The sequence below is a fragment of the Diceros bicornis genome, chromosome 40, assembly GCF_020826845.1.
Source record: "Diceros bicornis minor isolate mBicDic1 chromosome 40, mDicBic1.mat.cur, whole genome shotgun sequence".
NCBI lineage: Eukaryota > Metazoa > Chordata > Mammalia > Perissodactyla > Rhinocerotidae > Diceros > Diceros bicornis.
This window is the reverse complement of record NC_080779.1, coordinates 14,244,615-14,257,084: the sequence shown is the minus strand read 5'-3', so window position 1 is coordinate 14,257,084 and position 12,470 is coordinate 14,244,615. Positions and strand designations below refer to the sequence as shown.

Below are 12,470 nucleotides of genomic sequence, written 5' to 3'. Positions count from 1 at the left end.
TCCAAGGTCTTGAATATCTTCTCCTATGTTACCTCTAAGTTTCATAGTTTTATATTTAAATCTATGATCCATTTTGAGTTAATTTTTATATAAGGTGTGAGGTCTGGTCTAGGCTCATTTTTTTCCCTAAAAGATATCCAATTGCTCCAGCACCATTTGTTGAAAAGACTATCTTTCCTTCATCAGACTGCATTTGCACCTCTGTCAAAAATCATTTGGTTGTACTAATGTAAGGCTATTTCTGGATTCTCTATTCTGCATCATCCAACTGTGTGTCTATCCCTCTAGCAATACCATACAGTCTTGATTACTGTAACTATGTACTAAGTTTTGAAATCAAGGAGAATGACTCTTTCCACTTTATTACTCTTTTTCAGAAGTGTTTTTACTGGGAATTGCACTAAACCTGTATATCGATTTGGAGACATCTGATATCTTTACTACGTTGAGGCTTCCAATCCATGAACATGATATGTCTCTCCATTTGTTTAGATCTTCTTTGATTTCCTTACTTAGCATTTTGTAGTTTTCAGAATATGAGGTTATACTTATTTTGTTAGATTTACATCTAAGGATTCCATTTTCTATTTAAGTAATTGTAAATTTATTGCATTTTTAATTTTGATTTTCACATGTTAATCGCTAACATACACAAATACAATTAATATGTTTGTCTTGTATTCTGAACCTGCTGAACTCATTTATTATTTTCAGTCTCTGTAATGTAGATTTTACGAGATTTTCTAGGTAGAAGATCATGTCATCTGCAAACAGGGACAGTTTTATTTCTTCCTTTTGGGTCTGTATGCCTTTCAACCTAGCTATATTATTACATTTGAAGTATAATTCTTGTAGACAACCTAAAGATAGGGTTTTTTTAAATCCATTCTGCCAGTTTCTGTCTTTTAACTGACGTATTTAGACTGTATGTATTGAATGTAATTACTTGCATGTTAAGATTCAAGTGTAACTTTTTTTTTGTTTTCTGCTGTTTTTCCTGCCTTCCTGCGAGTTACTTGAACATTTTTTAGAATTCTATTTTAATTTACTTACAGTGTTTTTGAGTATATCTCTTTGCATACCTTTTTAGTGGTTGTTCTAGGTGTTATGTTATATATTCATAACTTATCACAGCCTACATTTTACCAGTTCAAGCGAAGTGTAGAAATCTTACCTCCCTTTATGTCTTTACCCTCCTCTATTAATAAAATAATTGCCTTAAATATTTCTTCTCCATGCATTGAGAACTACATTTAACATAATTTAGAAAACTGCCCCCTCAGAGAGGAAATTCTATTGCATTCACCCACACTTCTGCTCTGTGTGTTGTTCTTTCTGCCTCCCTATTCTTCCAAGATTCCCTCTTCTATCGTTTCTTTCCTAGTTAGAGACATGCCTTTAGCTATTCTTCTAGGGTAACTGCCGGCAACCAATTCTCTTAGTTTTCCTTATCTGAGAATGTCTTGATTTTCTCTTCATTTCTGAAGGATACTGTCACCAGATACAGAACACTGAATTGAGAGTTCTTCTCTTCCAGCACTTGACAAATGTTGTATTACTTCCTTCTGACCTCCATGTTTTCAGATCTGCTGTCATTTGAATTGGTGCTCCCCTATAGGTAATCAATTGTTCCTCTGGTTTCTTTCAGGATTTTTTTTTTTTTGGTCTTTAGTTTTTACAACTTTGAATACGAAATGTTGTGGGGTGGATTTCTTGGGGAGACTCCTGGTAGGTGTTCACTCACTTTCTTTAACCTTTCTTACACATCTTTTGCCAAATTTGAGGAATATGTAGCTATTATTTCTTCAAATACTTTTTCAGCCCCACCTCTTTTACCTCTCTTTCTGGGACTCCAACGACCCAAATATTAGATCTTTTGTCATAGTCCCACCTGTCCCTGACCCTCTGTTCACATTTTTTCAACCAATTTTCTGTTGTTCAGATTAGGTAATTTCTACTTTTCTATTCTCATGGTCACTGATTCATTCCTCTCTCCTTTCCATTCTGTTGTTTGAGAACATTGAGTTTTTTACTTCAGTTACTGTATTTTTTTAACTTTTTTATTGTGGTAAAATATACATATCACAAAATTTACCATTCTAATCACTTTTAAGTGTACAATTTGGTGGCATTAAGTACATTCACAATGTTGTGCAACCATCCCACATCCATTTCCAGAACTTTTTAATCATCCCAAACAGAAACTCTACTCATTAAATAACTATGAATCTGCCTATTCTAGGTACCTCATATACGGGGAATCATACAATATTTGTACTTCTGTGCCTGGTTTATTTCACTTAGCATGATGTTTTCAAGGCTCATCTATGTGGTAGCCTTGTATCAGAATTTCATCCTTTTCTAAGCCTGAATAATACTCCATTGCATGTACATACCACATTTTGTTTATCCCTTCATCTGTTGATGGACATGTGCGTTGTTTCCACCTTTTGGCTATTGTCAATAATGCTGCTATGAACATTGGTGTACAAGTATCTGTTTCAGTCTCTGCTTTTAATCTTTTGGGGATACACCTAGGAGTGGAATACCTGGATCATATGGTAATTCTATACCTCACTTTTGGAGGAACTGCTTTTATCCACCCCAGCTGCACCATTTTACATTCCCACTAGCAGTGCACAAGGGCTCCAGTTTCTCCACATTCTCACCAACGCTTGTTATTTGTTTTTTTGATAACGGTCATCCTAATGGGTATGAAGTGATATCTCATTGTGGTTTTGCTGCATTTCCTTAATGGTTGGTGATGCTGAGTATCTTTTCATGTGCTTATTGGCTATTTGTATATCTTCTTTGGAGAAATGTCTATTCAAATCCTTTGCCCATTTTTGCATTGGGTTTTTTGTTGTTGTTGAGTTCTTTATATATTCTAGATTTTAATCCCTTATCAGATATATGATTTGGAAATTTCTTCTCCCATGCATTTTTTTTAATTTATTTTTTTTTAGAGCAGTTTTAGGTACACATAAAAACTGATCAGGAAGTACAGAGAGTTTTCCCACATACCCCTTCTCCCGCCCACATACAGTTTCCTCTCTTATTTACATTTTGTATTAGTGTGGTACATTTGGTACAATTGGTGAACCAATATTGATACATTAACTAAAGTCCACAGTTTACATTAGGTTTCACTCTTTGGATGTGGATTCTAGGGTTCTGACAAATGTATAATGACATGTATCCATCATTACTGTATCATACGAATCATTTCACTGCCCTAAAAATTCCCTGTGCTCTATCCAGCCCTCCTCCTCCCTCCAAATCCCTTGCAACCTGTGAACCTTCTAACGTCTTTATGTTTTGCCTTTTCCAGAAGGTTACATAGTTGGAATCATAGAGTATGTAACCTTTTCAGATTGGCTTTTTTCACCTAGCAAAATGCTTTCAAGTTTCCTTCAAGTCTTTTTGTGGCTTGATAACACATTTCTTTTTATCAATGAATAATATTCCATTGTATGGATGCACCACAGTTTGTTTATCCATTCACCTATTGAAGAACACCTTGGTTGCTTCCAAAATTTCCATTTGGTTCTTCTTTATACATTTTGTTGCTTTGCTGAGATTTTCTATTTTTTAGTTTGTTTCAAGCATGCTCAAAATTGCTTACTGAAACATTTATATGATGGCTTGTCAGATAATCCTCATCAGATAATTGTAATATCTCATTCATCTCAGTGTTGGTGTGTCTTGATTATCTTTCCTCATTGTAGCTGAGATATTCATGATTGGGATGAAGAGTGATTTTTTAAATTGAGACCTTATATTCTAAGACTCTGGCTCTTGTGTTTTTGTAGGCTTCCTGTGACACCGCTCCAGCTAGAAAAGGGGGACATTGTCTGCTACTGCTAGGTGGGGGTGGAAGTCCAATTTCTCCACTAGGCCTCCATTGACACCTGGGGAGGGTAGGGCTCCCTGTTATTGCTGGGCAGGGTTGGGAGTTCAGCCTCACCACTAGGCCTTTGCTGATACCACCACAGCTAGGAAGAACAGAGACGCCTCATTACTGCTCCCACGTGTCCTCCACTGCCATTGTGGGTGAGTGGACGTGTTACCACTGAGGGGTGGTAAAAGTTCTGACTCTACGATAGGTCTCCTCTGACACCACCCCAGCAAGGAGGAAAGGGGGCACCGCTGACACTATGGGGTTGGGGACTTCCTTACTGCCTGATGGGCACAAAAGTCTTGGTTTCCCACTCAGCCTTATTATTTGATACCACCCTGGTGGGATGTGGGGTTTGGAGAAGGGGTGGGCTTGAGGCGCAGCTGGGGCTCCTTGTTACAGTAGTAAGGGTGGAAGTCTAGGCTCTTTACTCAGCCTTTGCTGGCAGGAACAAGGCTATGTTTTTTCCATGGTGTTTGCTTAGAGCAGGCAATTATTGTTTAAAAGTCATCTGCCTCGCTAGGCTGCCCCTTTCCTGGTCCTTTGGCTAGAGAGGGAGGGCTTTTCTAAGAGCTTTTTTTGTCCGCACCCATTGTTGTTTCCGGGTGGCAGGTTTTCCAGCACTCTGTCTGGGACATATGGAGCAAAAAGAAAATCCAGGAACTCACTAACATGTCATTCATTGTGTGTCAAGGCCCCTAGCCAGGGTTCCTTTTTCTTCCCACCTTGCATAGTGCTCTTATGTTTGTTTTATACATAATGTTCAGGGTTTTTAGCTGTACTTAGTGGGAGAAATAGGGAAAAGTAAGTCTACTCCATCTTCCTAGGAGAGGAAGTTTCTTTTAATAGCCTTTATTAATAGCTATACCACATGTGAGTAACCAGGAGGATAAAAACAATACTAACTTGGAGTTCAGAGAACTGGATTCAAATCCCAGCTAACTTGGGAGTTCAGAGAAATCCTAGCTCTGCTACTCATTAGTCAAATATAATTCTTTAACCTCTTGGGACTTAGGCTTCCATGTCTGTAAAATGGAAATTACATCACTATTTCACAAGGTTGGGATGATTAAGTAAGACTACGTACTTGAAAGGACCCAATACTACACCTGGCACACAGTCTGCACTCACTGACTCTGAATCCATGTGTATCAAAATGGTCAGACAAAAATGGAATGATTTTAGACCATAAGATTTAAATGAGCACTGAATTAGTATTTATTCTCCATCTTCTTGTTTTAAAATAGGTACCCATCCCAAATTAATTCAGGGAAATATATACAGAAATTAATGAAACCTGTAATTTCAGTGTAGAGATGAATCTATCTTGATTTCTCACTTCTTGTTCTAGCTGGAGAGTATTCTGGTATTTTTCAGCTTCAGAAACTGGAGCCCCTAGACCAAAATCATGTTCCTTGGTGGTAACCTAGTGGAAAGAAAGGGAATAATACAGAGGCATTCAGTTTAAGACAGCTTTGTGATTTTTCACAACAATCAATAAACTTTAAAAATTAACAACATTCTTAGATACATTTTCCATTGTTTTTAACATTGTCCCACAAGTTAAAAGATTTCACCAAGGTTTACTTTCTTAAAAGTTTATGTTATAAAACTTTCTCTGTGTGTTTTCCAAATATAAAACTACAATATTGAATACACTTTTCAAAGAAGACATACCCCAACCTATCCCCTTGATAATTACAGTTCTAAGGAATATAGGTCAGCAGCAAATTAAGTAGTCTACTTCTCAGCCTGTGTTGTCCAATATAGTAGTCAACTAGCTACCTGTTTATTGTTGCTTTTGTATATTAACAAAAAGGTTTGTTACCCATATCACAAAGAGCTAACTTCCCTAATATATAATTCCTATAAATAAAAAAAGAAAAGAAAATACTCTCATAGAAAAATTGGCAAAAAATATGGATATTTCACAAAAATGCCTTTTAAATAGATTTAAAGATATTCAATCTTACCATTTAGAAGGATACAAATTAAAACAACACTGACATACCATTTTTTAACCACCACATTGGCAAAGATCAAAAAGTTGGATATGTAACTTCATATTCTTATACATCACCAGTAGAAGCATAAATTGATACAATATTTACGGACAACAATTGTGTAAAATCTAGCAACATTACAAATGCACATAGCTTCTGTACAAATAATTCCATTTCTAGGAATTTTTCCTACATATATATCTGCACATGTGCAAAATAACAAATGTTAAAGATTCTTCACTTTAGCTTACTATACATACTACACTGCATTGTGCTTTTTCACTTGACAATGTATCTTAGAAACTGTGTAATTTGGGGAAATAATTTGTTCTTTCCCTGAATGAAGGCCGCCATTATGTTAAAGAAAGAATTGGCTACAAGCATCCTAGATCTCTCCTGGCCACACAGCTGCTATTCTCCAAAATCTAGTTCTCAGTAAACTATAAGATCAAGGTCCCCCAGTCACTGACTTTGTGTTACACTCTGTGCAATCCAGCACTTAGCAGTCTGACAGATTTTCCTTTTCCTCTTTCCCTAAACAAGACACAAATTTGCTTTTCTCTTCTTCATTCCAGCAGTTCCTGGCTCACCTGGAACTTCAGCATTAGCTCTCACAGAATATTTCTAATTATGGATCATTTAGACATTTATGGGTTAGGCCAAAATCCTAACTACCATTTCTTATATAGTTTCTGTTGAAAATGTGTTCTTAGTTATAAACATTTGACTTACAATAACACAATCAAATGATTCCTCACTATAGCAGTACTTTTCAAATTTCAGTGAACATACAAATCACTTGGGAATCTTGTTAAAATGCAGATTCTTACTCACAGTAGGCCTGAAATACTGCATTTCTAAAAAGCTGCTCAGCGATCCCCACTTGGCTAGTACAGAGACTACACCTTGAACAGCAAGGATCTATTTAACTAAAGTCTAAGCCTGCCTAGCATTCAGAGTTCTTCATAATTTTGTCCCTTCCCACTTCTCCAAACTTATCTCCTACTTGACACATCTCTCTATTAAAGACAAACTATTCTATACATTCTTCATACATACACACAGAAACATATTATCTTTTGCACATCAGCCTTGCCTTCACCCTTTTCTCATTTAACTAAAGACACTTCTAATGCTCAGCTTGAATTCCACATTCTCTTGGAGGTTTTCTCTGTCTTCTCCATTGAATAGTGATCACTTCTTCATTGAGACTTCTGTATATATTGGTTACAGAAGAATTTATGTAGATATTTATTTTTTCTGGATGTCTTCTTCACACAGTTATTAAAATCTCAAGAAAAAACAATGTCCTAGAGCTCTCTGTATTCCCACCAACCTGCGCAGAGTTCTTTGTATAATAGGAAGGTGTCAATAAAAATTTGTAGAGGTTGATAATGAAGCAGTGTACTAAAGCACATAAAACTGAACTTTCGTTCTCTTTGGTAAACCAAACAGCCAAGTAGGGATTCTATAAATTACCTATCAGGCTAGTCTAGAAATTAAAAGTAGGAAGAGTCTACCTGACAATTGTGAGCAATCATATTAGAGTTGCTACCTTCCCTGCACTAGCTTTGGAGCAATAAAAAAGGAGAGAAATCATTGTGTCTGAAAGGCCCATGCCTGGCCTGCCAGTTTCCTCTCCTCAGGCCACGTGAATAACTTCCACATTCCCATAATCTCTAAATGGAACTTTGAATGGAACTTGTGTTCCCGTACAGATCTTAGAGAATGCAAGTAAAAGTACTTTGCAAGCAGCAAATTGTTACCATAAACACCCAAGCTAGAATCACAATCATTCTCAACTGGAAGCAACATAGCATAGTGGTTAAGAGCCTGTTCTTTAGCATCAGACTGCTTATGTTCATGATGCTAGTTCTGCTGCTTCTTAGCTGCATGACAAAGGGCAAGTTACTTCCCTGGGCATGGCTTCCTCATCTATAAAATACAGATGACAACAGTACCTGCTTCATAGAGTTGTTGTGAGGATTAAATGAATTAATATATATGAAGCACCTAGAGTAGTGCCTGGCAATAAGAAGTGCTGTGTATGTTATTATTATTTACAATTACTATTATTACTAATCCCTCTCACTGAATCAACTTACCTAATTGGCCATCAAGTCCTACTGATCTTTTCACTAAAATCTCTCTCAAATACATTTCTTCCATCATTACTATCACTGTTTTAGTTCCTACTATCAGACTGTAGCTGTCACATTTATTCATTATCAAACAACTTCATAAACAGCTAAAATAAAGATGAACCCATATGAGATTCTGGGGATAGAAAGATGGAAAACAAATAAAAACCTACAATTTCAACCCTCAATGAATCTAGGGAAGTCTAGAATAAATAAATCAGAAATTACACTACAGCATGCTTAGTGCCACATCAGAGCAATGCACACGTATGCTAAGGGAATACAGAGAAAAGGACAACAAAAAAGTATTTCTGACTTCTACTTCTCCCAAAAAGATTTAGGATATATTTCCCATGTTCCACAAAAACTATGAACATACCCCTATTGGAGCCTTTAACACATCATACTGTGTTTATTGGACGTCCACAGTCATCGCAACTTCAACATGTCTGAAACAGCCCCCTTAATTCCCCCACTTACACTCCTGCTCTCAACCCTGCCTCCACTATGTTCCTTCCCAGTCTTTCCCACGTCAAATGGGACCACCATCTGTGCAGTGCCCAACGTCAAGAACTGAGCAGTCATCTTTGTTTCCTCTTTCCCTGACCCCCATCAAATCCATCAACAAGCCCTGTTGGTTCTACCTCCAAAATATATCCCAAATACTTCCACTTCTCTACATTTTTATTAGCACCTCCGTGGTTCAAGTTACCATCATCTCCCATATGGATTATTACAACAGTTTCCTAACTGATCTTTCTGCTTCTACTTTTGCTCTCTACAACCTATTTTCCAAACTGAAATCAAAACAACCACTTTAAAATAATGAGATCCTGCTCAAAAACACTCCAATGGCTTCCCATTGCAATCAGAATAAAATCCAAACTTTTTAAGGTCCTACATGATTTGGCCCCTGCCTTCACTTCCCTAAATAGACCTAGTACTCTCTTCTTTGTTCACCCACTAGTTTTATTGCTTTTCTTTCTGTTCCTCTACTGTGCCAATCACATTCCACTTCGAGGCCTCTGACCTTGCTTTCCATGTCAGCAAAACTCTCCCTCAGCCCTTCATATGGCTGGCTCCTTCTTACCCTCACCTCTTTGGCTCAAATGTCAGAGTGTCTTCCTTGACCTCTTAACTAAAGTAGCCTCTCTCCTAGTCACTCTCTCACTAGGTTTTTTGCACTTAATACTATTTGAAATTGTATCATGTATTTCTTCACTTGTTTATGGTCTGTCTCCCCCTACTAGACTGTAAGCTCCAAGAGATCTAGACTCTTGTCTGGTCACTATTATACTCCTAATGCCCGGAAAAGTGCCCAGCACAAAGTTGGTACTGAATAAAACATTTTCAAAATAATGAAACTTCATGATTCGAACAAAGTAGTTTCAATGGTAGGGATGGGGTTTGAAGAATAATAATAAATGAATGAGTAATAAAGAAAAGAAAATAGAAAATGTAGACTTCTTTTAGGAAGCAGGATTGTGAGAAGAGAGGTAGAGCTAAAGTTGGAAGAAGACCAAGGTTGTTGAAGGGTCATTACAAGAGGAGAAAAACTTGTTTCTTAATTCTCTTTACATCAATGACCTCTTTCAGAATTAAACAAAAGCCTTGGGTCCTCTCCTCAGGAAAATGCAAATACACACAAAACCTCACAAACAATTTCAGGGGGTTCAAGAACTCCCTAAAGTTCTTGTACTCCAGATTAAGAAGCCCTCCAGGATACACACAATGAAGATTCCTAAGAGATGGGTTAATGTTGACTAATAAAGAAAGGCCACTGAGCCAATAAGAGGAAACCCAGGTAAATCGTGTGCACTGTCCTCTGTGACAAGGAAACGAAAAGCAAGGTCAGGTGAAGATTTAGATTAGAAGGGGTAGAAATGTGAAGTTCTTGCTTGGTAAAATTTTAATTTTTTAGTGAAATAGGAGGTAAAATCACGTGCTAAAAAGTATCATTAGTGTTGAGCAAAATATTAGGCATATAATACGTGCTCAACAAACATCTACTGAATATTTGGATAGAATAATTGAAAATACTGGAGTACTTTATATGGGATTCTGAAATCTGGTTCCACAAAAGGTCGATTTGTTTTCTTTTTACAAAATTGTCTCCAAAAGTTTAGACTGATAGACACTTTGAAGTAGGAAGGAATAGCTTCACTAACAGAAGAATGTAGAAAACCACATAAAATTTTACGAATAATTTTGCGATACGTTTCTGCATTTATAATAAAAATAAGTGAATAAATGATTTGGGAATTCACTTCAAACAAAACAGTAAAGCCACAATGTTTAACCTTTCTTATGAAAAAGAAATACTCTCTCCAGTCATTCCAGCTGAACCCAAGCTCTTCACTTCTCCTCAATCCAGACTAGACTGTAAAGAAATAACTTGTCTTTTTAAAGGAGCATAAAACAATGGCCTTAGCAAGGGAAACAAAAGACAAAATAAACAAATGGGACTACAACAGACTAAAAGCTACTGCAAAGCCAAGGATACTATCAACAAAACAAAAAGACAACCCACCAACTGGGAGAAAATATTTGTAAATCATATATCCGATAAGGGGTTAATTTCCAAAATATATAAAGAATCCCTACAACTCAACAACAAAAAAATGAACAAACCAATCAAAAAAATGGGCAGAAGAAATGAACATTTTTCCAAAGAAGATATACAGATGGCCAATAGGCACATGAAAAGATGTTCAATATCACTAATTATTAGGGAAACGTAAATCAAAACTACAATGAGATGTCACCTCATGCTCATCAGAATGGTTATAACTAACAAGACAAGAAATAAGTGTTAGAGAAGATGTGGAGAAAAGGGAACTCTCATACACTGCTAGTGGGAATGCAAATTGGTGCAGCCACTATGGAAAACAGTATGGAGATTTCTCAAAAAATTAAAACTAGAAATACCATATTATCCAGCTATCCCACTACCGGGTATTTATCCAAAGAACATGAAATCAATAATTCCAAAAGATACATGCACCCCTATGTTCATTGCACCATTATTCACAATAGCCAAGATGTGGAAGCAACCCAAGTCCCATCAATGGATGAATGGATAAAGATATGCTATATATATACAATGGACTACTACTCAGCCATAAAAAAGACAAAATTGTGCCATTTGCAACAACATGGATGGACTTTGAGGGTATTATGCGAAGCAAAATAAGTCACACAGAGAAAGACAAATACCATATGATTTCACTCACATGTGGAAGATAAACAAACAAACATATAGATAAGGAAAACAGATTACCAGAGGAGAAGGGGGTTAGAGGAGGGCAAAAGGGGTAAAGGGGCACACATGTATGGTGACAGATAAAAACTGGACTGTTGGTGGTGAACATGATGCAGTCTATACAGAAACTGAAATATAGTTATGTACACCTGAAATTTACACAATGTTGTAAGCCAATATGACCTCAATTAAATCATTATAAAAAACAAAAACTCCAATGGCCTTTGGAGAGGTATCATTTATCAGGACCTCTTGGAACTATAAGAAGAGGTTAAAGAGTTGTTTTCAAGAGGCTTTTATGAACTAAAAGAATTTAGTAATATATAGACTGTTGTTAACAGCATAACTAAGACAAATAGAACTACCTTACTAACTAGCTCACTTCAAAAGATTATCATGGAGTACATGTATAAGAAAGTTTACAGCAGTGTTGTTCCTATTTACCAAAAACTGTAAAAACCTTAATGTCCACCAACAGTTGAGTAGATAAATTGTGGTATACTCTTATAATGTAACACTAAACAACAAGCAACAAAGATAAATCTTAAAAACATAATATGGAGTAAAGAAGCAAAATGTAAAGGAATAAGTGGTACAATTCCATTTACATAAAGTTCAAAAACAAGCCAAACTAGAATGTGCTTGCTTACATACAAAGATACCAAAACTATAAGGAAAAGCAAGGAAGTGGCTATCATAGAATCAGAATAGTGGCTACATCTGGGGGGAAGGGGTGAGTAACTGGAAAAGGGAATGAATAGTAACACCTGCTTTAAGTGCCTCTGTATATGGAGTACTCTAAAAACAAATTATCCTAAAACAAGGTGATCTAAGCAACTGCAAAAGAAGACAGAAAGCCCAGAGAATCTCTACATCTGATTATATGCTGGGCAATAAGCAGTGCTTTTTTTCAGGAGGTAAACAAAATAATAAACAAAAAACAATAATATTTTGGAAGCTGCTATTAAACAAGGTCAAATCTTATTGTTTAAAATAAATATTTCATTAATGTACCTTCCTAGTTATTTCCCACTAATTAAGACTGAAGGGTTTAGTTCACTGATCAGTTAAAATCCAAACGAGAATTAGTTTTACCCTGAAGGCAGATTTGAACGACATGACACCTTTATATTTCATAACTAATCGATTTTCTTCTAGTTACAAAC

At 36.4% G+C, this 12,470-nt stretch overlaps 1 protein-coding gene across 3 annotated transcripts in view; it reads right to left on the bottom strand.

The window, feature by feature from the left end:
• Window positions 1-12,470, bottom strand: part of TSGA10 (testis specific 10) — a 117,157-nt gene that overhangs the window by 103,843 nt on the left and 844 nt on the right. For all 3 annotated transcript variants that reach the window (XM_058534476.1, XM_058534477.1, XM_058534478.1), the window contains exon 2: window positions 5,196-5,324. In XM_058534476.1, coding sequence (XP_058390459.1) covers window positions 5,196-5,324 — 129 coding nt within the window. The remainder of the gene's footprint in view (window positions 1-5,195; window positions 5,325-12,470) is intronic.